This window comes from Macaca nemestrina, chromosome 4 (assembly GCF_043159975.1).
Source record: "Macaca nemestrina isolate mMacNem1 chromosome 4, mMacNem.hap1, whole genome shotgun sequence".
Lineage (NCBI taxonomy): Eukaryota > Metazoa > Chordata > Mammalia > Primates > Cercopithecidae > Macaca > Macaca nemestrina.
This window is the reverse complement of record NC_092128.1, coordinates 152,293,700-152,320,436: the sequence shown is the minus strand read 5'-3', so window position 1 is coordinate 152,320,436 and position 26,737 is coordinate 152,293,700. Positions and strand designations below refer to the sequence as shown.

The 26,737-nt window shown below is 47.6% G+C and overlaps 1 protein-coding gene across 10 annotated transcripts in view; it reads left to right on the top strand.

Moving 5' to 3' along the window:
- The window catches only part of LOC105483388 (sidekick cell adhesion molecule 1), a 960,109-nt gene that overhangs the window by 756,740 nt on the left and 176,632 nt on the right, over nt 1–26,737 (top strand). For all 10 annotated transcript variants that reach the window (XM_071095418.1, XM_071095417.1, XM_071095416.1 and 7 more), the window contains 3 exons: nt 6,630–6,728; nt 15,953–16,144; nt 18,371–18,492. In XM_071095418.1, coding sequence (XP_070951519.1) covers nt 6,630–6,728; nt 15,953–16,144; nt 18,371–18,492 — 413 coding nt within the window. The remainder of the gene's footprint in view (nt 1–6,629; nt 6,729–15,952; nt 16,145–18,370; nt 18,493–26,737) is intronic.

Below are 26,737 nucleotides of genomic sequence, written 5' to 3'. Positions count from 1 at the left end.
CCAACAGGCCCTCCTTGCCAATAAAAGATAAAATGAAAAGCAGCATGCTGCTGTGAATTGATCCCAGAAGTTCTTCCCATACTCTGCCTTTGCTCTGCTCTCCTCTTTTGTTTAACTGATTTTTGTTTGTTTGTTTTGTTTGTTTTTGTTTTTTTTTTTTTGGAGACAAAGTCTTGCTCTGTCGCCCAGGCTGGAGTGCAGTGGTTCATTCTTGGCTCACTGCAACCTCCGCCTCCAGGGTTCAAGCAATTCTCCTGCCTCAGCCTCCCAAGTAGCTGGGACTATAGGCGCCGGCCACCACGTCTGGCTAACTTTTTTGTATTTTTAATAGAGATGGGGTTTCACCATGTTGGCCCGGTTGCTCTCAAACTCCTGACCTCAAGTGATCTGCCTGCCTCGGCCTCCCAAAGTGCTGGGATTACAGGCATGAGCCACCAACTCAGCCATGTTTAACTGAGATTTTTATTGACAGCATCACCGATTCACATGCAATTATATGAAACAATATTGAGACCATGTACATTTAGCCCAGTTTCTGCCAAGCTGACATTTGCAAAACTATAGTATTGCATCACGTCCAGAATATTGACACTGATGATACAATTCACAGATCTGATTTGGGTTTCTCCAGTTTTGTTTTTTCTCTTTTGTGCGTATGTGTGGGTTTAGTCCTGTCCAGTTTGTCACATGTGTAGGTTTGTGTATCTACCACGATAATCAAGATCTTGAACGTTTCCAAGGCCACAAAAATCATCTGGGTTCCTTTATAGCCACACCTACCTTCCTGCAGCTCTTCCTTTCTAACCTGTATGCCTTTCATTTCCTTTTGTTGCATGCTTTGCAGTGTCTAGGATTTCTAGTGCTATGCTGAATAAGAGTGATGAGACCAGACATCCTTGCCTGCTTCTCACCTGAGAGGGAAAACACTCAGTGGTTCACTGTTAAGGATGATTTTTTTATCAAATTGAAGTTATTCCTCACTATTACTAATTGGTTGAGAGTTTTTGACATGGATAAATCTTACTTCTGTTCACGTGCTCTTACTGCATCATTTGACAAGATCATCTGGTTTTTCATCTTAGCTTGTTGATACGTTAGATTATATTGACTGATTTGCAAATGTCAAACCAGCTTTGTGTACTTAAATTCCACTTGGTCACGGTTTATAATTCTTTTCGTATGCTGTTGGATTCACTTTGCTAGTACTTGGTGGAGGACTTTTGCATGTAAGTTCATGAGAGATATTAATCTGTAGTTGTCTTTTTGTGTGTGTTATCTTTGTCTGGTGTTGGTATCAGAGTCATATGGTCTCATAATATATGTTTGGAAGTATTCCCACTTCTTCTGTGTTCTGGAAGGGATTGTGTAAAATTGGTGTCAATTTCTCTTTAAGTGTTTGGTAGAATTTTCCAGGGAAACTCTCTGGGACTGAGGACTTCTTTTTTGGAAGATTTGTAATATTATAGGGCTGGGCACGGTGGCTTACGCCCATAATCCCAGCACTTTGGGAGGCCAAGGCAGGCAGATCACGAGGTCAGGAGATTGAGACCATCCTGGCTAACACGGTGAAACCCCATCTCTACTAAAACATACAAAAAAATTAGCCAGGTGTGGTGGTGGGCACCTGTATCCCAGCTACTTGGGAGGCTGAGGCAGGAGAATGGCATGAACCTGGGAGATGGAGCTTGCAGTGAGCCAAGATCGCGCCACTGCACTCCAGCCTGGGTGACAGAGTGAGACTCTGTCTCAAAAAAAAAAAAAAAAAATTTATAAATGATTTTAGGACTATCCAGGTTGTCTGTTTCACCTTGGCTGAGTTTTGGGAGTTGGTGGTTTTCAAGGAGTTGATCTTCTAAGAGTTCAGATTTGTGAGTATGAAAATGTTTGCAGTACCACCTTCTTAATGACTACAGGATCTGTAGTGATGTCCTGTTTTTTATTCCTGATATTGATGATTAGCATCTTCTGGCTTTTTCATGTTCTCATTCTTACTGGAGGTTCATCAATTTTATTGCTTGTTTTTTTTTTGTTTTTGTTTTTGTTTTTTGTTGTTGTTGTTTTGCTGTTGTTGTTGTTGTTGTTTTTTGTTTTTTTAGAACCAGCCTCTTGTTCCAGGTCTCCTCTTCTTCATGGTCTTCTTCATTTTCAACTTTATTGATTTCTGCTCTTTATTATTTCCTTCCTCTGTTTGCTTTGAGTGTATTTTGCTCTCCCTTTTCTGCTTTCTTGAGGTAGCCATGTTGACTATTGGTTGAAGGCCTTTCCTCGTTTCCAGTGTGAACGTTTAGTGCTGTACATTTCTGCCTCCATGCTGCTTTAGCTGCATCCCACATGTTTTGACACTCTGTGCTTTCATTTTCATCCAGTTCTCTGTATTTTTATTTCCTTTGAGATACTCTCTGTGACCCATGAATTAGTTGGAAGTGTGCTATTCAATTTCCATGTGTTTGGAGATTCTATTGTCTTTCTGCTATTGATAATCTAATTTGATTCCATTATGATCAGAGAACACACTTCATATAATTTTGGTTATTTTATATTTGTTGAAGTTTGTTTAATGGCCCAGGATATGGTCGATCTTGATGAATGTTCAGTGAATGATTTTTTTAAAATGTCTATTTCTGCTTTTCAATTGTAAATTTTATGTCTCATCAGAGAAAACTGGAAATAATCTCAATTTTTTTTTTTTTTAGAATTTTCTAACTGAATCATTTTTTGATAGGCAGGGAGCCTGTTTATCCTATTTAGCATAATAGCACGTCTTTGTAAAGGTCAAATATCACATTAAAAGACTGAAGGTAGGCTTGAAGTCAGCTCTGCGGGGTGCAGCTTTTGAAAGGAAAGTTTGGAGCCTGGAATGAGAGGGGCTTCAGGGGCCACCTGACCACAGGCACCTGGTACTGACCTCCTTTATAAAGAAGAACCAGAACAGCAAGTAGGTAACCACACTTCAAACAGATCCAAGAGAGAAGCCGGAATTCAATAGAGAAGTCACAGGAAGCACCTATGGCAAGGAGGGAGGTGAGGCGTGGCAGCTCTTCCCAGACTGGGATCGGCTGGGAACCCAGAGAAGTTCCCCACTGTGGGAAAAGGGAAAGCGAGAGACCCCCGTGGTCCACATTCCCACCACAGACTCCTGCAATCCGAGCCACAGGAAAGCCCCTCAAAACTCACAGCCCCAAGACTCACGTAGGGAGACTCACAGGGAGACTGTGTGTTGTCCTGCTCCAGAGAGGGAGCCCACACTGTGCCCCACATGCCCGAGCCCTGACCAGCTACTGTGCATTACTGCTCGGACAGTCCAGCCCCACCAGACCATTCTGCCCTGGGTCCCGACAGACCATTCCGCTCTGGGTCCCGACAGCCTCTGCATCTCCATATCCTGCAGGCCCACTGACACCCCCCACCCACAGATACAACATCCACCAAAAATTCTGCTTTGCAAAGATAGGATGTATCCAAGGGCACGTGGCAGGCTCTGGCCTTGAAACGGAGCCCCCCTCCAGCCAGAGGCTCATGTGTGTCCCGCTGGCATTGAGTGTCCTGTGCCTCCCTGCAGTGCTCCTGGGATACCCATATCCCATGCTTACTGCAGCACCATTCACAGTAGCCAAGATATGGAATCAGCCCAAGCATCCATCAGTGGACCAGTGGATAAAATGTGGTATATATACACAGTGGAATACTATTCAGCCACAAGAAAGAATGAAATCCTGTCATTTGCAGCAACATGGAGGGAACTGGAGGGTATTATATCAGTGCCCTCAGAAAAACAAATATCACCAATTCTCACTCATAAGTAGTAGCTTAAAAGGCCAATCTCATGGAGATAAGAGAGTAGAATGAAAGATACTAGAGGCTGGGAGGGGTGTGTCGGTGGAGCAGGGTGGTGGGGAAGAAACAGAGGTTAGTCGATGGGTATAAACATTCAGTTAAATAGAAGGAGTAAGTTCCAATGCTCAATATCTCAGTAGGGTGACTACAGCTATGTGTACAATTATTATGTATCAATAAAAAAGAAAATAAAGAAAGCTTTGGACTCTTGGGTGCTGGAGAAATGGCCTGTTTCTCTCTGGCTGATGGTGCTGTCATTAGTTCCACACCCAGCAGGCCTTCTTTCCCAAAGCCCCAAGGAAATGAGAATTTGTTGGGGGAGGGTGGCAGTAAAGAGGAAATAGAATCTAAATTTTAAGCTGAGACATCACCAGCTGGTTCCAGCAGAGCTAGAGGACAGCATCTTTGGGCAGGAATCCAGGAAGCAGAAACACTGAGAATATAAAAGGAGCAAAAAGCTTTCTTTCCTTCTCCATCGATTGAAAAAAAAGAACAAGTCAGTTCAAAAATCCGTCAGAATGTCTTTCTGGAGGCTCACAATTGTGGGAGGATGAGATGGTCTTGACAGCCTTTCTACTTTACCGTCTTCCACACTGGAAAAGTGAAATTTGTCAGAGCGTTTGAGCTTATCCGTGAAAAGTCTTTTCAAAGTTTCACCCAGATGATTGGGGTTTTTTTTGTTTTTTTGTTTGTTTGGTTTTTTTTGAGGCTGTTACCATTTTTAAAAAATTACAACTTGTCTTAGAAGGCTTTGTCCAAGTACCAACTGAGTTCTCGGTATGGAATTCACCCTAAAAATCTAATGTTTGTGCAAATGAGGCTGGCAGTAGCCAGAACAGGGACTTTGCAGGGGTGAGGCTTCTCTGTAGGAATCCTGGATACTCTTTCAGGACAACTGACACCCTTGACTTCATGCTCTCCTATTTTAAGCTCAATTCAAAGACTTGCATTTTTTATTACTAAGAAGACCGTGTGGCGCCATCCAGCACGTTCACTAGGGAAGTTGTATGGTGCAGAGCTTTCAGCAGGAACCAGTGTTCCCTGCCTGGCATGGAGGGTGTACTCAACTGATACATGCAGAAACGGACAGAGTTCTCATCTCTTCTCCATTCTTCTTTTCCTCCCTTGTCCCCAGTTCTGCCTTCGAACTGCCCTTTCCTCCTGCGCTTTTCTCCTCCCTGGCTTTGTCGCTTATGTTTCTGAACGGGTATCTGGAGGGGTAAGCATGGGGGCATCATCCAAGAGGAGGTGGGGCTCTGAACGGCAGGTGGGGAAGCAGAGCCAACCTGGGCAGCTGTGTTTGTGTTTGCTGCCCAGAGCAGTGGATGGAGGGGCACTTTCAGGCACCGCACAGGTGCCTGGCTTAGGGAATGGGAGCACACCATCTCTCTTCCCCTCATCCCTTCCCTCCACTTGATCGTAAGACGCCAGCACCTGCAAAAGCATTTCCTTTCCACCTGCTCCTCATGCCCTGCACAGCAGCTATGGCTATAGAGGGACCATGGCAGGCTAGGGGCACATGGCAGGGCTTGGGAGTAACGGCATCTGGGAGAACATTACCATCACGACATCCGCCTATCTCCTCCAGATGGGCAGGCATCCTCTCCTCCCTCCCCATCACCACGCAGTGTGGGCTGGCCCTGATGGGACCGATGGGACCTGCTGTGGGAGCAGTAAAACGCTCTAAACCTAGGTGAGCTGGTGCAAGAGATGTGGGTCAGAACCGCCGAATGCACCTGCTGTCCGGCCAGCAGCAACTTGCTCTGGGCCCTGCTGTCCCTGAGTTGCAGGCAGGGGTCCATCTGCACATGGGGCAGAGTTCTGTGCCTGTGGCCACACATCCTCAAGCAGTTTGCTTTGCTGAGCTTCACATGCATCTTGGATTTTTAACTCACGTTTTAGACTCTCGGGTCTTTTCTATGGGGTGGCATCCTCTGATCCTAGGAATGACTTTATGTTCTGATGAGAAGTTCATCATCATGACAGCGGCTGATGACCATGGAGCATTTTCACGGTGCCCGGGACGTCCTCGTGTTTTCATGTTTTATTACATTTTCTTCTCACAATGGTCTCGCCGAGTTATTTTTACTTTCCCCGTTTCACAGATGAACAGACTAAGGTGTTGAGAGTGTAATTGCATAGCCAGCAAAGCAGCTCAACCAGGTCTGACACCCAGCTTGGACTCCAGCCTTCAAGCGTAACTCTGCGGCTCTGCCTGCGCATGTTAGCAAGGGGGCCGCAGGGCACAGAAGCTCCTGGGAAAGGAATTTGTTTTTGCTGGGACTTTATCAGGCCCCTCTGGAATCCTTCAGGACCCTGAGTGGGGTTTGGAACCTGGAGTTCTGGACCAGGTTGGCAGGTGAGCCTGCCCCTGGGCCCAGGGTCTTGTTCTGACTTGCAGAAGGTTCCAGATGGCCCCCACACAAGCCAGACACGGGGCTGCATGCACCATGGAGGAACTCAGAGGAGGCAGTTGCTCTTGAGGACCCAGCCAGCCTGGTTGTTCTAATCAGATGAGATCAAGGAGAAAGAGAATGATTTGTATATAAATCTCCTGCCGCCAGTAGCTTCAGTGCCCTGTGTGGCTGGGATGAAGCTGGAGAAAATAATGTATGCGATGATAGCCAGGATGCCTTGAACGCCCTCCTTCCTTCTGCATTCCACTGAAGTCTCCTGCAGGGTTTTGCAGCCCCAGCTCACCACTTTCCTTCCATAGTTAGAACCTTCCCCACACATCTGATCAAAAGAAAATTTGGGCTATTGTGTTAACAGATGACTTTGCTTTTAATTGGTAGAACCAGGAGCTGTGGGACATCTGAGTTTCACGGAGATTCTGGACACATCTCTCAAGGTCAGCTGGCAGGAGCCCCTGGAGAAAAATGGCATCATTACAGGTAAGTAGCCCTGTCTTCCAAGAAAGAAAAAGATAAGTTTGTCCTCGCAAAAAGAAGTGGATATGACTTCAAACCAAACTGCTGACGACATGGACCCGTGCCCATGGCCTTCTCGAGAGGAACTGAAATGTCTTCCTGGCCGTGTGGCAGAGTCCCGGCACTGGGACTGCTCCAGTGAGAGCCAGCCTGATCTGGGGGCCTTTCACCATGTGGGCAGCAGCTGTAGTTTGAGATCTATTCTCACGTCCAGAGTCTCTGACCAATGAGTCAGTCATGTTATGGCATATTTGTTCACATGGTATGTGTCTCACTTAATTCTCATAGCAGCGTGGTAAGGTCGATATCGATATTATGACCATTTTACAGATGAGGAAACTGAGGCCCCGAGAGGGTGGGTGACCTTTCCTTCATTCAGCAAACGGCACGGAGTGCTCCTGTGTGCAGCCAGGCCTCTCAGACACAGCCAGGCAGCGTGACTATGAGGCTCACACGCCCTGTGTCTCAGCCCTCGTCCCACAGCTGTGAGCCACAAGGCCAGGATGAGATCTGGATCTTCTGACTCCAGATCCCATGTTCTGTCCCTTCCCCACCCTGCCCTCCAGTGAGAGCCCTGAGGAGACTGTGAGGCAGGTACTTCGGAGGAGGTTCTGAGCTGTGGGAGGGGCGGGGGCTGAGCCTTAGAGGTGCCTGAGCAGTGAAATCTCTTCTCCTGGTTTGAGGGGTCTCTGTGGGAGACAGCTCACCTTTTTAGGGTTTTTAATGATTGTATGTATGTATGTATTGAGGCAGAGTCTCGCTCTGTCGCCCAGGCTGGAGTGCAGTGGCATGATCTCCGCTCACTGCAACCTCCGCCTCCTGGGTTCAAGCAGTTTTCCTGCCTCAACCTCCCAAGTAGCTTGGATTACAGGTGTGCGCCATCATACCTGGCTAATTTTTGTATTTTTGGTAGAAATAGGGTTTTGTCATGTCAGCCAAGCTGGTCTTGAACTCCAGACCTCAAGTGATCCACCTGCCTCGGCCTCCCAAAGTGCTGGGATTACAGGCCTGAAAAACCTTTTAGGTTAAAGCTTAATTTAAATCTTAGTTCAAAAAAAAATTCTTGGTTTGACAAAAACAGCATAGGCTTTAGCCTCAAATGAGGTTGGGCAGGGCCCCCCATTCCACTATTTTAGTCAACATAAGAGCCTCAGCAGACCTCTGGGGTCCTCAGTTCCAACTGGAGCTGTCAGGAGAATGAATTGAGAGAAGCTGTGTCAGTGGCTGCCCACTGCCTGGCCCAGAGCAGCTCAACCTCCAACAGGCATCTTTTTTTCTTTTTCTTTTTCTTTTTTTCTAAATATTACTGAAGATTTCTAGCAAGCCACTTAATCTTCTTCTTGGTCAGTCATATATGGGACTCTTCTACGTGAGCTCCCTCTGGGGGCTTTGCCTGTGGCATCTCACGTCCCGGCAGGGGCTCCTGCGTGGGTATTTTGCAGCCGCGCCCCGAGGTTGAGTGAGTTGCCCATCCTGACGCGAGCGGTCAGTTGGGAGCTGAGCCGCATCTCCACTCCATGGTGGCAGCGTTCTCAGCTGGCCGCGGGAGCTGTGGAATTCAAGTGCCTGATTGTTCTGTGAAGCAAGCTCACGTTCTCTGGGTGTGTCCTAGAAGCCTGTGCTGGGACTGTGCTGCCCGGAGACCAAGAGCCTCAGGTGGTCTGTCCCTGCTGCCGGGCCGCAGCGTTGGGGACTGTTTCTTCTCTGCTCTGGCGTCCGGGATGACAATGGCAATGATGGCCCTGACCACTTCCCCTGTGCTTGGCACCTTAACCTTTCAGGATCGCATTTTGCTTTCTCTGCAGCCACACAAGGGGTGTCTTATAACCCAGGCCTGGCGATGACAAGGCTGAGGTTTAGGGTGGTGACGTCCCACGATCACAGCCCGTGGGTATGTGCGCATTCTCTCCTCTGCAGCGTTGATGTGCCGGGGGTGAGGTTTGAACCGTGCTCTGAACCCCACCGCAGAGGACGTTCATCTTCCCCATCCACAGTCCTCTTAGCGTCTCCGTAGTTTCTCAAAGCACCCTGAGGGCACAGAAATGCCTAACGGTTCTGTTTATTAAGTAGTTAGATCCAAACAACTAAAGTGTTTATATGCTGACAATTAGAATTGCCATTTAAAAAATACTACACAGTAGCTGAAAGAAATAAAACTTGCATTTGTTTTTTCAGTGACCACAGTTAGTTCCTAATGAGATGTCTGCATCCGCCTCACACTGCCCAGCCTCTCAGACCTTGTGACCAGATGGCCCCTCGTCACCCCCATTTCCCGGTTCACGTTGGTTTCCTGGCCGTACTCGTTTCCTTATCGCAACATCCACCAAAAATTCTGCTTTGCAAAGATAGGATGTATCCAAGGGCACGTGGCAGGCTCTGGCCTTGAAACGGAGCCCCCCTCCAGCCAGAGGCTCACGTGTGTCCCGCTGGCATTGAGTGTCCTGTGCCTCCCTGCAGTGCTCCTGGGAGATCACTGCAGCATCCCAGGGGCCCTGGGGTACAGTGGGAGACTGTGTTCCTACAGTGACCTGTTTCTACACAGAACTCCTGCTACATAGCAAACCCAGTGCCAACCCCACCACTTCTAATCAGTAGAATCTCCTGTAATCATCTGTGCCAACCAGATCCCCTGATAGAGCGGTATGCCCAGAGCCCATACACAAGGTCACCTTGGAGCCAGTGCCACCTCTCATCTTAACTTTTTTTGTTGATGAGATGGAGTCTTGTTCTGCAGTCCAGGTTGGAGTACAGCGGCACTATCTCGGCTCACTACGACCTCTGCCTCCTGGGTTCAAGCAATCATCCTGCCTCCACCTCCCGAGTAGTTGGAACTACAGACGTGTGCCACCACGCCTGGCTAATTTTTTGTATTTTTAGTAGAGACGGGGTTTCACCACATTAGCCAGGATGGTCTCGATCTCCTGACCTCATGATCCACCCACTTTGGCCTCCCAAAGTGTGATGTGCCTCTTATAAGCATATAGCTAGACTTTGTGGGGTTTTTTATTTTTATTTTTTGTTTATTTGTTTTTTGAAATGCAATCTCTCTCTGTTACCCAGGCTGGAGTGCAGTGGTGTGATCTTGGCTCACTGCAACATCCGCCTCCCGGTTCAAATGATTCTCCTGCCTTAGCCTCCCAAGTAGCTGGGATTACAGGTGTGCACCAGCACACCTGGCTAATTTTTGAGTTTTTAGTAGAGACAGGGTTTCACCATATTGGCCAGGCTGCTCTCGAACTTCTGACCTCAGGTGATCCACCTCCCTCAGCCTCTCAAAGTGCTGGGATTACAGACGTGAGCCACCACGCCTGGCCTCACCTTAACTTTTAAAGAAAGTAAATTTATGAATCTGGCTCTGCCTTCCAGAAGCTTATCTTTTGAAATGCCCACTTCAGACAGTGTGAAAACTCCAGGAATGTGGGAAAGTCACTGCTAGAATTGGACACGATGTGTTGTACATTCTGAAGTCGTCTAAGAATGGCAAGTGCTGAGTATGTACAATTAAAACAGCCTCCTGTTGCCTGGAATCGAAGGAATTAAGTGAAGGCAGGGGGAACTGAGCAGGGGAGGCCACGATAGACTGCAGGAACCTAGTTTAGTTTAATCTTGCTTTAAACATTCAAAGGAAGGAAAAACAAACTAGTGGGTGATTTTTAAAAGCTGAGCAGGAGGCTACCATTCGGAAGAAGAACACTTTCCAGTTCAGATCCCTCAGGGACCAATTCGGCGGCTGGAATTAGAGCTCTGCTTACCACTGACCCCAGAAACGGGGCTGTCCGGGTAGGAAAGAGAGAATGCCCCTCTGCCCAGTTGCCTTTCAGGTCCGCAGTCGGCCATGTTTTGGAAATCTGGCAGAGACTCCGTGGTAGACAGTGTCCACACCAAAGGAATTCCTTTTACAGATACACACATCAGCCCCTGCCCTGCCCTTTGCGAACACAGCACACTCTCCATTCCTGTTCTAAAGCCAAAAGAAAAAAATCCATGGGCATAATAATTCGCGTTGAGCCAACATTTCACGGCTAAGCGGTGGTTGCCAATACTTCCAATTTACGATCGTCTGTTTCGCCAGCTAATGGGGCTTCGTGAACTCATTTTCGTATTTTATTTAAACAAATACCTGTAGTTACAAGCAGCGGTCTATGGTTTATGGTGGAGCTTGACTTGGAAGCTCGAGCTTTCCCGGGCTGGGTAGAGCCGGAGGCCTGAGTTTGGAGGTGCCTGTGCCATGAGGGACAGCAAAGTTGCAGTGGGAGCGCCAGGCAGACTCTCTATAGGTTCCTCTTGGCGGCCGCGTTGTCCCCTTCTCTCTGTGTGTGGCCTGTGCATTTTCCATTCCTGCTCACACCGTAATGTGCACCTTGTATCACCGGAAGCTTCAGTGGACGCATGCAGCTCTTTAGAGAAGGTCCTAGAGGAGGTGAGATCGGATGTTATCACCTCACCGCCCAACATCACCTGGTACCCGCAGTGATGCCTGCATCAGGGGAGCTCCCCTGGCACCCACCAAGTCGACAGATTCCCCGTGGAACGTGCAGGCAGCACCATTAAATTCTATTCTGTGCTAAAGGCAGAGTGTTTCATTGAGGACAGCAAAAGAAAAACTGCGTTCATGGGCAAACCTGGCTGCCACAAGCCAGTTTCCAGAAGCGTTGGTGTGGCACCACCATGCTCTCCAAGGCTTCCTGCAAAGGCTGCACCTGCTATTAAAGGCAGCTGCGGGAGCCCAGGATGACTGACGGCCTGGGCCTGGGCTCGGCACTGCTCTATGGGCCAGAGACGCTGTTGGAAACGGTGGTGTATTAGCCCTGGTCTGTGGTGAGCACCCCCAGCCTCTGTTTTAATTCGAGGCCTGGAATGAGAGGGAAGCATGGAGCAGGGGGCGGCTGTGCCTGCCCAAGTAAATTGCCCATTTCGCGCTTATTGTAAATTTCAGCGTCCTCCACTCTCCCTCCGTAAACTCTGATTTATGAGGGCCAGGATGCAGACAGACAGTTTGTGATTGGATGCACTGCTCTCTTCTAGAGAATTTACTTCAGATCAACAGAAAATTATTTCTGAAGCTCCTCTGGCCATTAGTCTCAGTTAGGCAGCCATTGGGAGCAGGTAGGATGCCAAGCGCGAGGTACCCCCGCTCCTGGCTCCAGGTGCCTCTCTCCTCTCTCCTCTGGGAGCTGGAAGCGGAGGATGCATCCCCTGGCCAGCACTGCCCGAGCCCTCCACGCACCTCCCCCAAAAGCTGTTGTTCGTAAATTAGAGGACGTCTTTCCCACTTCACGCCCACCGCTGTGTCTGTGCTCACGGACATCACACGTCTCGGGCCTGCACCGTCTCCGCTGGCGTTACTCTGCAGATCAGCCTCTCTAGCTGTCCGTTTGGTTTTTGTTTGTATCCATAACCATTTGAGCACACCGTATTATCGATGTTGATCCTAATAAATCCCAGCAACGCTGCCCTTCCTGAAGATGCTGGAATTGCCGTGTTTCAGCTCTAGGTCGACAAGACGAACATGAGGCTGTGTTTTAGCTGATGAAGAACAGCTTTTAAACAAATAAAAATTTCTGGCAGGCAAAGTTGTAACATTAAACAAAGGCTCCTCTTCCCATAGGTTCAGAGTAGACCCCGAGGATCAAATTATTTCGCGATTGACCAGGCGTGACCCACCAAGGTCACGGATGTCTTTCGGTTCCCTCGCACACGTCAGGAGGAGGTGCTAGAGGAGGAGGCTCTTGAGAGGCAGGGTCTCATCCACTGTGAGAAACAGACTCACCCGTCCAAACCCAAAGGATGGACTCAGAGACCCGGAGAACAGCGAAAGTGGGACTTTTAATGACAGTCTTACAAGATTGAGTGTCTGATGGGCAGGCACACCCAGCACGGTCACAACAAGCCACTTATTCCCTACTGTGCAGGTCCCTCCCCTGGTTCCTCACAGGCTGAGTACTGTGGGGGTCACAGTCTTCCCGGGCATCACCCATTGGTTGTTGGGCAGGGGCTGTAAGTGTTTTCTTTAGGGTGGTCTTGTTGCATTTTGTTGCAGCCCACAATGCACTGCAATCCTAGTCAGCTCAGGGGCTCTTCAGGTATTTGATTTATGACGTAAGTAGCTGGGCAAGCTGATAAGAATAGATGAAATGAGCTATTCTGCAGGATAGTAAACGTTCATCTTAGATTAAACTTCTTTGGTTCGGGTGGGGACAACTAAGGGGTGGGGGGAGGCTGACAAGCAGGCACTGGCGATTGAAGCAGGGGCCTAGTATATCCTGTTTCTTCTGTAGTTTGCTGACCTAAGCAACTTTGTCTTGGAAATGGACCATGTATCCATTATTTCCTTCATCCACTGAGGACTGTCTGGGGTTCCAGCAAGTCCACGAAGCTTTCTGTGGCTTGGTTTCTTCCTCTGTGAAACAGGATAACAAGAGTCCCAATTTCAAAGGTGTGTTGTGAGGGTTACATGAATGAATGGGGCAGGCTAGATGTCTTAGACATCAGGATGGGCAGATGAGGGAAATGCTAAGATGTAAAGCGAGGGCAGGGCCTGGGCTGGGCGCGGTGGCTGATGGCTGTAATCCCAGCATTTTGGGAGGCCGCGGTGGGAAGATCACTTGATGCCAGGAGTTTGAGACAGCCTGGGCAACATAGTGAGACCCTCATCTCTACAAAAAATTTTAAAAACTGGCCAGGCGTGGTGGCACATGCCTGTAGTACCAGCTACTTGAGAGACTGAGGTGGGAGGATCACTTGAGTCGAGTGGTTCAAGGCTGCAGTGAGCTGTGATCAACCCACTGCACTCCAGGCTGGGCAACAGAGCAAGACTCTCTCTCTCTCTCGTGTGTGTGTGTGTGTGTGTATACGTGTATATATATACACACACATATATATATAAATAATTTTTTTAGTGGAATTATTGGTGAAATGCATTCATAATTTGACAAGAGAAGGTTGAATTGAATTGAGCACAGCAGGCTGACAGCTGTCGTCATTTTTCAGTTCATGCACCTGGTGCTGAGGTTACCAGAGCATCCGATAGGCCCTGTCCTTGTGAAGCGCACCCTGGTAGGGAGGGATAATATGTATTTTATTATTTATTCATTTATTTATTTATTTATTTATTTTAAATAACGTTAGGAAGGAAATGGGAGAAGGCAATGGTGAGTGGTTGGCCTGGGTAGTCAGCCTTCTCCCCTCTCCCTAGGAGGAGGAAAAGGAGACCAGGACCTGAGAAGCAGCCAGATGCCTTTGATGTAGCCACCACAGAGGATGGTTTAGTGACCCTCCAGGGCCCAGGCAGAGACCCCAAAGGCAGAGACGCCGGGCCGCCGCACCACTCGGTGACAGCTCCCGGGATGGCAGGCGCTCAGAGTGCTCTGGAGGCACCCAGCAGCCAGGTCGTCCCTCTGGTGGCCCTTGTTCCTTGGAGCTCCCACTGTGTCAGCCCACATGGGGGTCCCTGATGCCCATGCACAGAAGCTGCCGGACTGTTGGGGCCTGTGGGACAGCCAGAGGGAGCAGGTTCCAACATTAAATTTTTTTCAAAATAGTAAAGTCTCAAGATGCTGTCCTCTAAATTCTTGTTTACCTGCAAGTGCAACTCGTAGCTTTATTTATTGCTTTCATCAGAATGAGGAAGAAGTTTCAGCTGCATCCAAGCGCTTCTATATCCCTGAGGTTATTGACTAAAAATAGGGAAGAGCAAGTGTTTTCAGCTGTTTTCTTTTGCGTGTGGACCTATGAGCTCTTTCTACCACTGTCTCCCTCTTTAAAAGACACTTTTAAGTGTTCTCTGGTCACATAAACTCCCCTCCATGGGAACTGATTGATTCAGGAACCAGTTGGGTCTTTTTTCTCCTTTTTTTTTTTTTTTTAAGACAAAGTCTCGCTCTGTGGCCAGGCTGGAGTGCAGTGGCACAATCTCGGCTCACTGCAACCTCCACCTCCAGGGTTCCAGCGATTCCCATGCCTCAGCCTCCTGAGTAGCTGGGATTACAGGCGTCCGCCAACATGCTCGGCTAATTTTTGTATTTTAATAGAGACGGGGTTTCACATGTTGGCCAGGCTGGTCTCCAACTGCTGACCTCAGGTGATCCACCCAGCTTGGCCTCCCAAAGTGCTGGGATTACAGGCATGAGCCACCACGCCCCACGGGTTTTTTTCTCTAAGCCCCAAGTCACAGTGGAATCCCGGGTGGAATAAATTTTGATTGTGAGGCCCCACTGGACTGAAGAGAGTATAGGGGGAAATCAAATGTATTAGAAAACAGGATATTTGAAAAGGGGAGAGGCAGAGCTAGAAGAAAAACACACACTCAGGCGAAAAGAAACTTTTCCACACAAAGCGCTTTGCAAAATGGAAGAGTGATCTAGCAATCATTTCGTAAAGGAAAAAGTAGAAGTGTTTCCATGAATTCGTTGCAACACAAGAGCAAGCCATTGATTTAAGGTTCTGTGTAATAAAAATACCAGCTTTCAAAAATGAAACGATTGGCTGGGTACCATGGCTGTAATCCCAACACTGAGGGAGGCCGAGGCGGGAGGGTCTCTTGAGGAGTTCCAGACCAGCCTGGGCAACAGGGGGAAACCCCATCTCTACAAAAAGTACAAAAGATTAGCCAGGCATGGTGGTGCACGCCTGTGGTCCCAGCTACTCAGGAGGCTGAGGTGGGAGGATGGATTGAGCCCAGGAGGTTGAGGCTGCAGTGAGCTATGATTGCACCGTTGCACTTCAGCCTGGGCAGCAGACTAAAAAATAAATAAATAGATAGATACATACATACATAAAATTTTTTTAGTGGAATTATTGGTGAAATGCATTCATAATTTGACAAGAGAAGGTTGAATTGAGCACAGCAGGCTGGCAGCTGTCGTCATTTTTCAGTTCATGCACCTGGTGCTGAGCTTACCAGAGCATCCAATAGGCCCCATCCTTGTGCAGCTCACCCTGGTAGGGAGGGATGGTTCCCTGTGGTGGGACCGTCACTCCCATAAGCAAGTTTGTGAGATCACAGTGGGCGCACAGAGGAAGGAGCCTTGACCTGTGTCACATGTCAGTAGCACAGTGGCTCTGAGGCACCTTCAGTACATCCAGCCAAGCTCTCCATAGCTCCAAGCCTGCAAAGATGGTGCTATGGAATCCAGGTGAGCCCTTGGCCTTCAGGAGACCATTGCTGATCTGGTCCTGTTGCTTTCTAGGCTACCAGATCTCTTGGGAGGTGTACGGCAGGAACGACTCTCGTCTCACGCACACCCTGAACAGCACGACTCATGAGTACAAGATCCAAGGCCTTTCATCTCTTACCACCTACACCATCGATGTGGCTGCTGTGACTGCCGTGGGTGCTGGCCTGTTGACTTCTTCCACCATTTCCTCTGGAGTGCCCCCAGGTCAGTAAAATCGTGTGCGGTCCTCCTGCTGTTGCCTCTCTCTTGGAGATTCCTGAGGCTAGAAGTTGATTGACACTTTTATGTGGAAGCCACTAAGTGCCTTGAAAAGGAGGAGTGGCCTCCTGCCAAGATGCTGGAGGGTAAATGGGTGCTGACCCCACTTCAGCCTCATTCTCCAGAGCATTCCACCGTGGCCTCACATCCCTTCTGTCTTCTCCTCCTGCTTTGGCCTCAGAACACATGTTGAAAGTGTTTAAAGCCAGTTCCCAATGCATATCTAAAATATCGTGAATACTTTCAAAACAGTAGCGATGATTCTATTAGTCCATTTTCATGCTGCTGATAAAGACGTACCTGAGACTCGACCATTTACAAAAGAAAGAGATTTAATGGACTGACAGTTCCACATGGTCGGGGAGGCCTCACAATCATGGCAGAAGGCAAGGGGGAGCAAGTCATGTATTACATGGATGGCAGCAGGCAAAGAGAGAGCCCGTACAGGGAAACTCCTGTTTTTAAAACCCACAGATCTTGTGAGACTTATTCAGTATCGCGAGAACAGCACAGGCCCCCATGATTTGATTACCTCCCACCGGGTTCCTCTCGTGACACGTGGGAATTGTGGGAGTTACATTTCAAGATGATATTTGAGCGGGGACACAGTCAAACCATATCAGCGATGATGGCGTGTGGTTTAATTGGTTAAAAATGGGTATATACAGCGACCAAGGTTAACACTGGAAGCACATCTGTGTGCAAGTTGCCAGGGTTTTCCTGAGATGTCTTGGACATTGTTCATCTAGGGCAGGGAAATGGGTTAGCTGACCTCCGGAAGGCTGTGCTTCCAGAAACACTGTGATCCACACTACGTCTGGAGCCACAGAGTGGAGTGTTAGAAGGGAAACTGAGGCCTGGCTGCTTTGGCCAAACCCCTGATAACCAAGGTGCAGGGAGGCGCTGGAGTTGCCATTCCTTCATTGCCAAGGCTGAATGCTTGTAGCTGGAGAGGGGTCCTAAAGCCTTGCCCACTCATCCTGGGTAGTGGCTGGAGGCAAATCAGATGGAGAGGACTGCTTTGGGGACTCTGTGTTCTGTTTACTGTGCTTGAAGTTTATCACCATTAATGATTGAAGAACCATTTAAAAATCCGGAGCGCTGAGAAATAGAAAGGAAAGAGCCCACTTGTCCTTCGATTTAAACATTTTCTATTTCAAATTCATTAAAAACTAGATGTGGGAAGGACCCTTGAGATCCTACAGACCCTGCCCCCACCAATACTGAATCGATCACCAAAATAGTTTCATTGTCCCTGTGCAAGACCTGGTTTCAAACACCCCAAGCAACAGCAAATGAGGAAAGCATTCCTCAGAGACAGTGTGGTCTGAAAGCTGCACTAGTCTTGCATTTTTCTTTTCTTTTTTTTCCCCCCGCTTTTTAGCCCCTTATCTTTCTCTAGAGTATTTTGCATGGCACAGTAATCTAAAAGCTCTCACTTTGAACTCATAGTGCTACAGTTCCGAGTGGGAGGTGCTCTTTGGGGAGCAGCAACTGAAGGGTCTCTCATGTAGGAGTAGGCTTGAGCCACGGGCACCCTCAACGGGAGGCTCATTCAGAACCCACCTTCCACCTTATCCAGTTACCCAAGCAACTGAAAACAGGCAGAGCGAGGAGAGTTCTGCCCTTGCACGAGAATGTGGTCGTCTTGGAAACCAGACCCAAGAAGCCTAAGGCTCAAGACCTGATCCTGAGCAGGTGCCACGCTACCTGGGAGCAACCCTGGGCTTGTGCACTCTTCCCTCCACCCCTCTGAGGCCGCGGTAATTATGAAAGGAAGTACGGCCATTCGTTCTTTGTGTGGTTTCAGGAGCCAGGAAGGATTACATTCATTCATCCTTTCCTCATTCAGCCATCATCTGTTAATTACCTACAAAGTACGGAGATGTCTGTAAGGCATGACACATCCCTTCAGAGTTTCTCATCAAGGAGGCTGTGTTCGCGGTGTGTCTCCTGAAGTCCACCGGGTCAGCCTATTAAAGCAAAAACCATGTACTCATCATGCCTCTGGGGAAGCTGTGCTGCTTCTCACCTTCATGCTTTTGAGAACAAATCCTTTTTTGGTGTTGAATGGTGTTGAAACTGTTTACTTTTGAAGCTGACACATTTGATACCTTTCCTAAGCTGTGACGGACTTTAAATCTCTCCCTTTCCTCCCTGGTTCCTCTCTAGACCTTCCTGGTGCCCCATCCAACCTGGTCATTTCCAACATCAGCCCTCGCTCCGCCACCCTTCAGTTCCGGCCAGGCTATGACGGGAAAACGTCCATCTCCAGGTGGATTGTCGAGGGGCAGGTACGTGTGTCGTTAGACCGGGAGCCGGCATTTCCAAAGAGCAATGTTGGGGCCTGTGAGTGAGTGGCGCCCCTGCAGATGATGGCATGGGGGTGCGGGGGAGATGGGCATGCTTGGAGTGGGAGAAGCAGGGGCTGGAGATAGCCCAGATAGCAGGGCAGAATGTTGGAAGACAAAGAACAAGATGTCAGGCTGGGGTCCTACCAGGTGATGAGACAAGAATAACAAGGGTTAAAATGAAAGTTGTGATTCAAAATAGGTACCCAAAATTGGATAGAGTTGATGATTGAGTTTTTAAAAATTCTGTATCACAATTAGCTACTAAATATACTAATAGGATTAATTGCTTGGTACAGCTTGTGTGTCATTAGCTATGCATTCACTCAACAATATTTTTAGAGACGATTGTTCTATCTGCAGGCACTATTCTGGGCATGGGGGCTATTGCAGTAGACAAAGCTGGCTGAGTTTCTGCTGTCGAGGAGAAAAGTGCCGTCTGGGGAAGAAAGACCTCCAGCTGTGGGAAAGCTGTTATATTTGAGGGACAGCAAGGAGGGCGGGTGCTGGAGGGAGGGGAGCAAGCCCTGGGGTTGCAGGGAGTGAGTCTGGGGAGAGTGAGGGGTGGGTTCCACAGGACCTGAGAGAGTGGACTCCCCCGAGAGACTTCTGGTCTGACTCCAGCTGTGCAAGTGCTGCAGCACGCAGAGGTCCAGGACAGCGCCGGGCTTGAATAGGATCACGCTGGCACTGGTGAAACCATGCAATCTGCCAGTTCCATGTTCCAACAAAAGCAGGAGGAAAAAGATAAAGGGCCCAATTATGAGGAGTAGTAAAGTTTCAAAATAGTTATTATCTGTAGTAAAATCCTTGTGGTTTTCATGACTGTACTTGTACTATATTGCAAGACGATCCACTCCTGGAAATTGGCCATAAATTAGGGAACAAATCCTATCTACCTCTTCAAAAGTTTCATTAAGCAAACATTTCTGAAAATCTAAGGAGGATCCTGAAGGCGCAAACCATCTGGATGGGACTGACCCACAAATGGGGCTGGAACAATTATTTACTTAGCAAAAATAGCAGTAGAGCCCTACCTCACATCAAATTAAGAAAATCAGTCCTCAGCCAAGGAAGACTCAATTGGTGAAAGCAACCTTAAAACCCTTAAGATTAACTATAGGACAAGAATCACCATGTCTCATGAAAACCAAGTCTAGTGATTAAAATCCATCAGCAGAAGGCAATACTTTTAGGCCCACAGGAGCACGTGCTGTGGTCTTCGGTGTCTGACAATGCCACGTAGCTGAGGCCAGGAAGCAGCGCTCATTGCGGGCTTTAGAATGTGGTGTTATGCTAGGGCTGGGCGGGCCACAGCGACAGAAATGCCAGCGTCTTCAGGGCTCAACATACAAGAGCTCATTTGTGCGTCCAGGCAGGCCTGGGAGTGGACGACGCTCCTTTTGCCCATGTTCCGTTGCCCAGAAGTTGGTCACGTGGCCCGGTGTTGCCGCAGGAGAGTCTGGGAGTGTGGTGTTTCAGCTCACCTGGGAGGGAAACACGTGGAGTGATGTGGGGACCCTCGGCACAGTTTCTTGGCCACAGCATCCTGGCTTTATGTCATACAGCCTGTTTGTTTGTTTATTTATTTTTGAGATAGAGTCTTGCTCTGTCGCCAGGCTGGAGTGCAGTGGCGCCATCTCGGCTCACTGCAACCTCCGCCTCCCAGGTTCGGGCAGTTACCCTGCCTCAGCCTCCTGAGTAGCTGGGACTACAGGTGCCCGCCACCATGCCCGGCTAAGTTTTTGTATTTTAGTAGAGACGGGGTTTCACCGTGTTAGCCAGGCTGGTCTCAATCTCCTGACCTCGTGATCTGCCTGCCTTGGCCTCCCAAAGTGCTGGGATTGCAGGCATGAGTCACCGCACCTGACGTCTAAAGAGGTTTTACATTTTTAATGTAAAACATCTTAAATATATGCAAAAGGAAGGAGAATAGTAGAGTGAGCCCCCTGGTACCCATCAGTGAAAGTCAGTGATCCTCAAGATTTCGCCACATCCATCCACCCCTGCTTTTTTATTGGCGTATTTTGAAGCATATTTCAGACCACATGTCACTTTGCCCCCATACGTGTCACACGTGTGTCTAAAATACCTGTTCACATGCCAATATGGATGAATTTCACAGGCATAATGTTTAGCAAAAGAAAAACCAGACCCCTACTTGGAGCATATACTGTGTGATTCCATTTATAGAATGTTCCAGAACAGGAAGTAGTACTCTTCAGTGCTGGAATTTGGGTTTTCCTGGGACCCCTGTGGTTACTTACCATGGGGGTGACGGTGATTGGGAGGGGTCCACCTGAGGAGAGGGTGTCTGGAATGGCAGGAATGCTGTCTTTTAATCTTTATCAGGGCTAGATGTGTGTGCTTATTTTGTGTATACACCAGTGGTCTGCGAGCTTGCCTGTGTGTCTTACTTCAGTGAAAAGTTTGGAAGTTTGGCCAGGCCCACACCTGTCATGCAGCACTTTAGGAGACGAAGGCAGTGGATCACTTGAGGTTGAGAGTTTGAGGCCAGCCTGGCCAACATGTGAAACCCCATCTCTACTAAAGATGCAAAAATTAGCCGGGCGTGGTGGCACACGTCTGTAATCCCACCTACTCAGGAGGCTGAGGCAGGAGAATCGCTTGAACCCAGGAGGTAGAGGTAGCAGTGAGCCAAGATCACGCCACTGTACTCCAGCCTGGATGACAAAGCAAGTCTCTCTGTGTCAAAAAAAAAAAAAAAAAATTTACATGAAAATATGGGTATCTTCTCTCATACCACTGTCACACCTGATAAAATTATTGTTATTGTTTTTTTGAGATAGGATCTCACTCTGTCACCCAGGCAGGAGTGAAGTGGTGCGATCTCAGCTCACTACAACCTCTGCCTCCCGGGCTCAGGCAATCCTCCCATCTCAGCCTCCTGAGTAGCTAGGACCACAGGCGTGCGCCACCACCAACTTTTTATGGTTTTGGTAGAGACAGGGTTTTGCCATGTTGCCCCGACTGGTCTTGAACTCCTGAATTCAGATGATCTGTCAGCCTCAGCCTCCCAGAGTGCTGGGATTATAGGCATGAGCCACCACGCCTGGCAATTTGAACATTTTAGTATCATCTAATCATCAGTTCACACTCAGATTTCCCCAAATTTTCCAAAACACCTCTTTACAGTGGTTTTGATAAAAGTAGGATTCACATAAGGTTCACACTATTCATTTTGTTGTCATGTCTCTCAAATCATAGAAAAAAAAAACACCGTAAACAGCTTTATTGACATATTGTAATTGACATACAGTAAACTGCATATATTTAAGGTGGCCAGTTTGACACTTGTGACTTATACATATACACACACCTGGGAAGCTGTGACCACAGTCGAGATAATGAACACGTTCCTCACCCTCAAAGGTGTCCTTGCAGCCCCCAGTATCCCTCCCTACCAACCCTCCCCATCCCCACAACCACTCGTCTGCTTCCTGTCGCTATAGGTTACAGCTCCCTTAATCTAGCGGAATCCCCCACCCTTTCCCCGCATGCAGTTACCTCATTGAGAAAACCCAGCCAGTCATCCCATGGGACATCTGCATTGGAGATGCACCTGGTTACATCCTTATGGGGTCACTTGACCTGTTCCTCTACCCCCATTTGCCCTGTAAACTGGAATTTCATTGCAAAGGACTGGTAGATTCCATTTCCACTCCTCCCTCCCTCCCTCCTTCCCTCCTTCCCTCCCTCCCTCCCTCCTTCCCTCCTTCCTTCCCTCCTTCCTTCCCTCTCTCCCTCCCTCCCTTCCTCCCTTCACTCCTCCCTTCGTCCCTCCCTCCCTTCTTTCCTTTCTGCCTCCCTCCCTCCTTTCCTCCCTCCCTCCCTTCTTTCCTTCCTTCCTCCATCCCTCCCTTCTTTCCTCCCTCCCCCTGCTTCTCTCCTTCCTTACTCCACATTCCCTCCCTTTTTTACATCCTCCCTCCCTCCCTTCTTTACTTCCTCTCTCCCTCCCTCCCTTCTTTCCTCCCTCCCTTCCTCTCTCCCTCCCTTCCTTCCTTTCTTCTTCCCTCTCTTCCTCTCTCCCTCCCTCCCTAAGACTGCTTCCCAGTTACTGCAGCAGGTTGGAGGCATGTAGATCTAGTTGCCCCACTTAGGGATGCTAATTTGGGTGGCAGAGCATAGCAGCCTGATCCCTACCTTGTGAATTTCTCCATCAGCTTTTTATCTAATGGTCTCATCCATCCATGATCTTTGCCTGAATTAATTATGTTCTTAGGATATTCAAGATGATAATTTTCTACTTCTATCAATCTTCCCTCATTTAGCTGTTGGAACTCTGAAAAGAAGCATCTCCCCTCATCCCTCAGACTATTTAGTTACCTTCAAATATAGGAAGGCAGAATAAATGCTTAATTCTTTTCCCTTAATTACCAATTTTCAGGGTGAGGAATTGGTCCCCTGGTTACTTCCAATGTTAAATAGATTTTTCTTTCTTTTTCTGTCTTGTGATCTCTTTTGCTGAGTATCATCATGAAAGCACAGATTCTTACCTGTTCAGTGGGTTTCAGTCACCTGCAGTCATTATTCTTTTTGAACCTAGAATTGGCCCGTCTTTGGCCTTGGGAGGCTTTCGTATCCTGGGGCTCCAGCCTGAGGCTGCACTCTTTGATGACTTCCTGCCTCACGCTGAGATGGAGCCGCGCCTGCCGGGCCTTGGTTTCTTAAGTGTCAAATGCTATTTAAAGACCATAACGAGAGCACCAAGGTGGATGCTTATCGCTCCCAGGTGGTCACTGCTTCGACACCTTCCCAATAGACAGAGAACATCTTTTCTGAAGCATCATGAATTCATACTGACATTTCCAGTGAAACTTCAGGTTACTGACCTTAAATGTATATGTTATGTTATGTTAACTTAAATATATATTTTATTTTATTCTATTTTATTTTATTTTATTTTATTTATTTGAGATGGAGTCTTGTTCTGTTGCCCAGGCTGGAGTGCAGTGGTACTATCCCAGCTTACTGTAACCTCCACCTCCCAGGTTCAAGCTATTCTCCTGCCTCAGCCTCCTGAGTAGCTGGGATTACCAGCGTGAGCCACCGTGCCCGGCCTAAATACATATTTTAACTATATTTTCCCTTACGCTAAGACTGTGCTTTTTAGGACTCTTGACTCGATAATCTTCTTTATCCTCCTGTTGTATTAAGAGGTTCAAAATTGCATATACCTGTGGTCTGTGAATTTGCCTGTGTATCTTACTTGTATGAAAAGTTTATGTGAAAAGACAGATACTACTGTATTAGGAGTTTCAAAATTGTAATCTCAGTGGTATGACTAACAGAGACTACTGAATGAAATTTAAGTATTTGTCCTCAGAATATGTTATACTGTGGAAGTATAATATATTCAGTTTATACCTACAGTTTATATTGTTTATAATATATTTAGTTTATACTTACAGTATACAAGTACAGTTACAATACTGTTCTAAAGCCACACTGTTCTTTTCTCACTGTGGTTATCTTGATATGGATTTAAGTTCATTCATTTCAGGACTTGTTTTGTTCTTTTGCTTCAATTTTTAGCACTGACTTTGTTTAAAAATCACTTTACATTTTATTTATTTTATTTATTTATTTATTTAGAGACGGAATCTCGCTCTGTCACCCAGGCTGGAGTACAGCTGAGTGGTGCAATCTCAGCTCACTGCAACCCCCACCTCCCGTGTTCAAGCTATTCTCCTGCCTCAGCCTACTGAGTAGCTGGGATTACAGGTTCCCGCCACCACACCTGGCTAATTTTTGTATTTTTATTAGAGATGGGGTTTCACCATGTTGGCCAGGCTGGTCTTGAACTCCTGGCCTCAAGTGATCCACCGGCCTCAGCCTCCCAGAGTGCTGGGATTACAGGTGCAAGCCACCACGCCTAGCTCATTTTACATTTTTAAAAATTGTTGGAGGATTTTAAATTTATTTTTGAGGATATAACTCATTTACATGATCTCAAAGTCAAAACTATTTAAAAAGTGATGTTCAGAGAAGTTTCCATTCTTTTGTCCCCTTACCCTGTTGCCTGTCTGCCATAACCTTATTTATTAAACTTTTGGCTTATCCTTTTTTTTGGCAACTTAAACAACTCTCCGTATTTGTGTACTTCCTCTGTCTTCCGCAGAAGGTAGCATATTGCGCCTTGCTGTCTTCCTGTGACAGTGTACCCTGAACACCCCTGGGTATCATGTGTGCAATTGTCCTTTCTTCTCACACCTGCTCAGGTCTGCCTGGTGTGCATGAGGTGGGGCTTGTTTATGTAGCTAGTCCTCTGCTGACAGGCATTGGGTTGTATATTAGTTTTATATCACTGCCATTACAAATCACCAAAACTGAGTGGCTGATACAACATAAATGTGTCATCTTCTAGTTCTGCAGGTCAGAGGTCCAGCATGGGTCTCACTGGCTAAAGTCAGGGAGGCTGCAGGGCCATGTTTCTTCCAGAAGCTCTGGGGATGAGTCAGCTTCCAGGCTCATTCAGGTTGAGGCAGAATTCAGTCCTTGCAGTTGTAGGACTGAGGTCCCCATACTCTGCTGTCAGCGGTGGTCATTCCTGGCTCCTGGAGGTCACCACGGTCTGTGGCTCGGGGTCCCCTTCCTTCATCTTCAGAGCAGCCGGGGCAGGTCGAGTCCTCTCAGACTCTGGCTTTTTCCTCCTCCTTCCTTCTCATCTCTCTGGCTCACTCTTCAGCCTCTCACTTTCACTTTTAAGGACTCGTGATTACCTTGTATTCACCTGGACAAGCTCCCTGATTTAAGGCTCTTACCCTTCATCACATCTGTGGAGCCTCTCCTCCATGTAAGGCAGTGTACTCATGGGTTCCAGAAATTAAGGTGTGGGCGTCTCCAGAGGACCTCATTCAGCCTCAAGCTTGTTTTCAGCCTTTTGCATAGTCATTTTGTATTTTTGCCACCTTATCTTTGGGGTAGATTCCCAGGCATGGTTGGCTGGATCACAAGGCAAATGCACATGTAAACTTCCCAGACATTGCCAAATTCCTCATCTGCAGGTTGCTGCATTCCCAGCAGCAACATGTCTATATTTTTGGTCATGGAAAAAAAAAAAAATTGAAGTCTAATTTATGACTTCTTTCTTGCATGCCTCTGGTTTTTGAGTCATAGGCAGAAAGGTTTTCCCCACTTTCAGGTTCTAAAGGAACCCAACCACTTTTCTGCTACCAATTTTCTGGTTTCATTTTTACATTTAGAACTCCATCCATTCGGAACTGGTTCCTGTATGTGGAGTGAGGTATGAATCCATTTTCATCATTTTGCAAATAGCTATGTAATTGCTTCAGTGCCATTTATTAAAATGACCTTTTTTCTTTTTCCTGATTTGTAACATTAAATTCCTGTATGCACTTAGGTCTGTATCTGAACTTTTCATTCTTTTCTATTAGTCCGGTTATTCATGCACTAATTCCACATTGTTTCCTTAGAGAGGTTTTAAACCATGCTTTAATATCTGATGAGGCCTCCTTCCCCATAACCAGTGTGCATGCACACACACACACACACACACACACGCACTGCTTGACTTTCTTAGGACTTTCTTGGCCACTCTTGTGGACGTCTGATGGTGTTGAATTTTTCTGTCCAGGAACATGCTACCTCTTTTCACTTGTTTAAATCTACTTTTCTCAGCTGCTTTCTTCTTGGCAAAGCACTGGGTTCTCTAATCCTGTCTTCACCTGCTCTCAGGCAGAAAAATGAGGGGTGACCAGTATACCTCAAAAACTGTAATGTGAAGAATATGGGCTTTGAATCAGACAGACCTGGTTCCTGGTTCCCCCCTCCTTTTTAGCACCCGTATTTCCTAGCTCTTTAGACGTGCTTCTTCTTTGTGAGGCCGAATATCTGTCTGGAGAATGGTGTCAATAGTCCTATCTGTGAGGTTGTCATGAGGATTAACTCACGTGTGCCTATTTTTTTTTTTTTTTTTTTTTGAGGCGGAGTCTCGCTCTGTCGCCCAGGCTGGAGTGCAGTGGCACGATCTCCACTCACTGCAAGCTCTGCCTTCCGGGTTCACACCATTCTCCTGCCTCAGCCTCCTGTGTAGCTGGGACTACAGGCACCTGCCACTGCGCCCAGCTAATTTTTGTATTTTTAGTAGAGACGGGGTTTCACCATGTTAGCCAGGGTGGTCTCGATCTCCTGACCTCGTGAT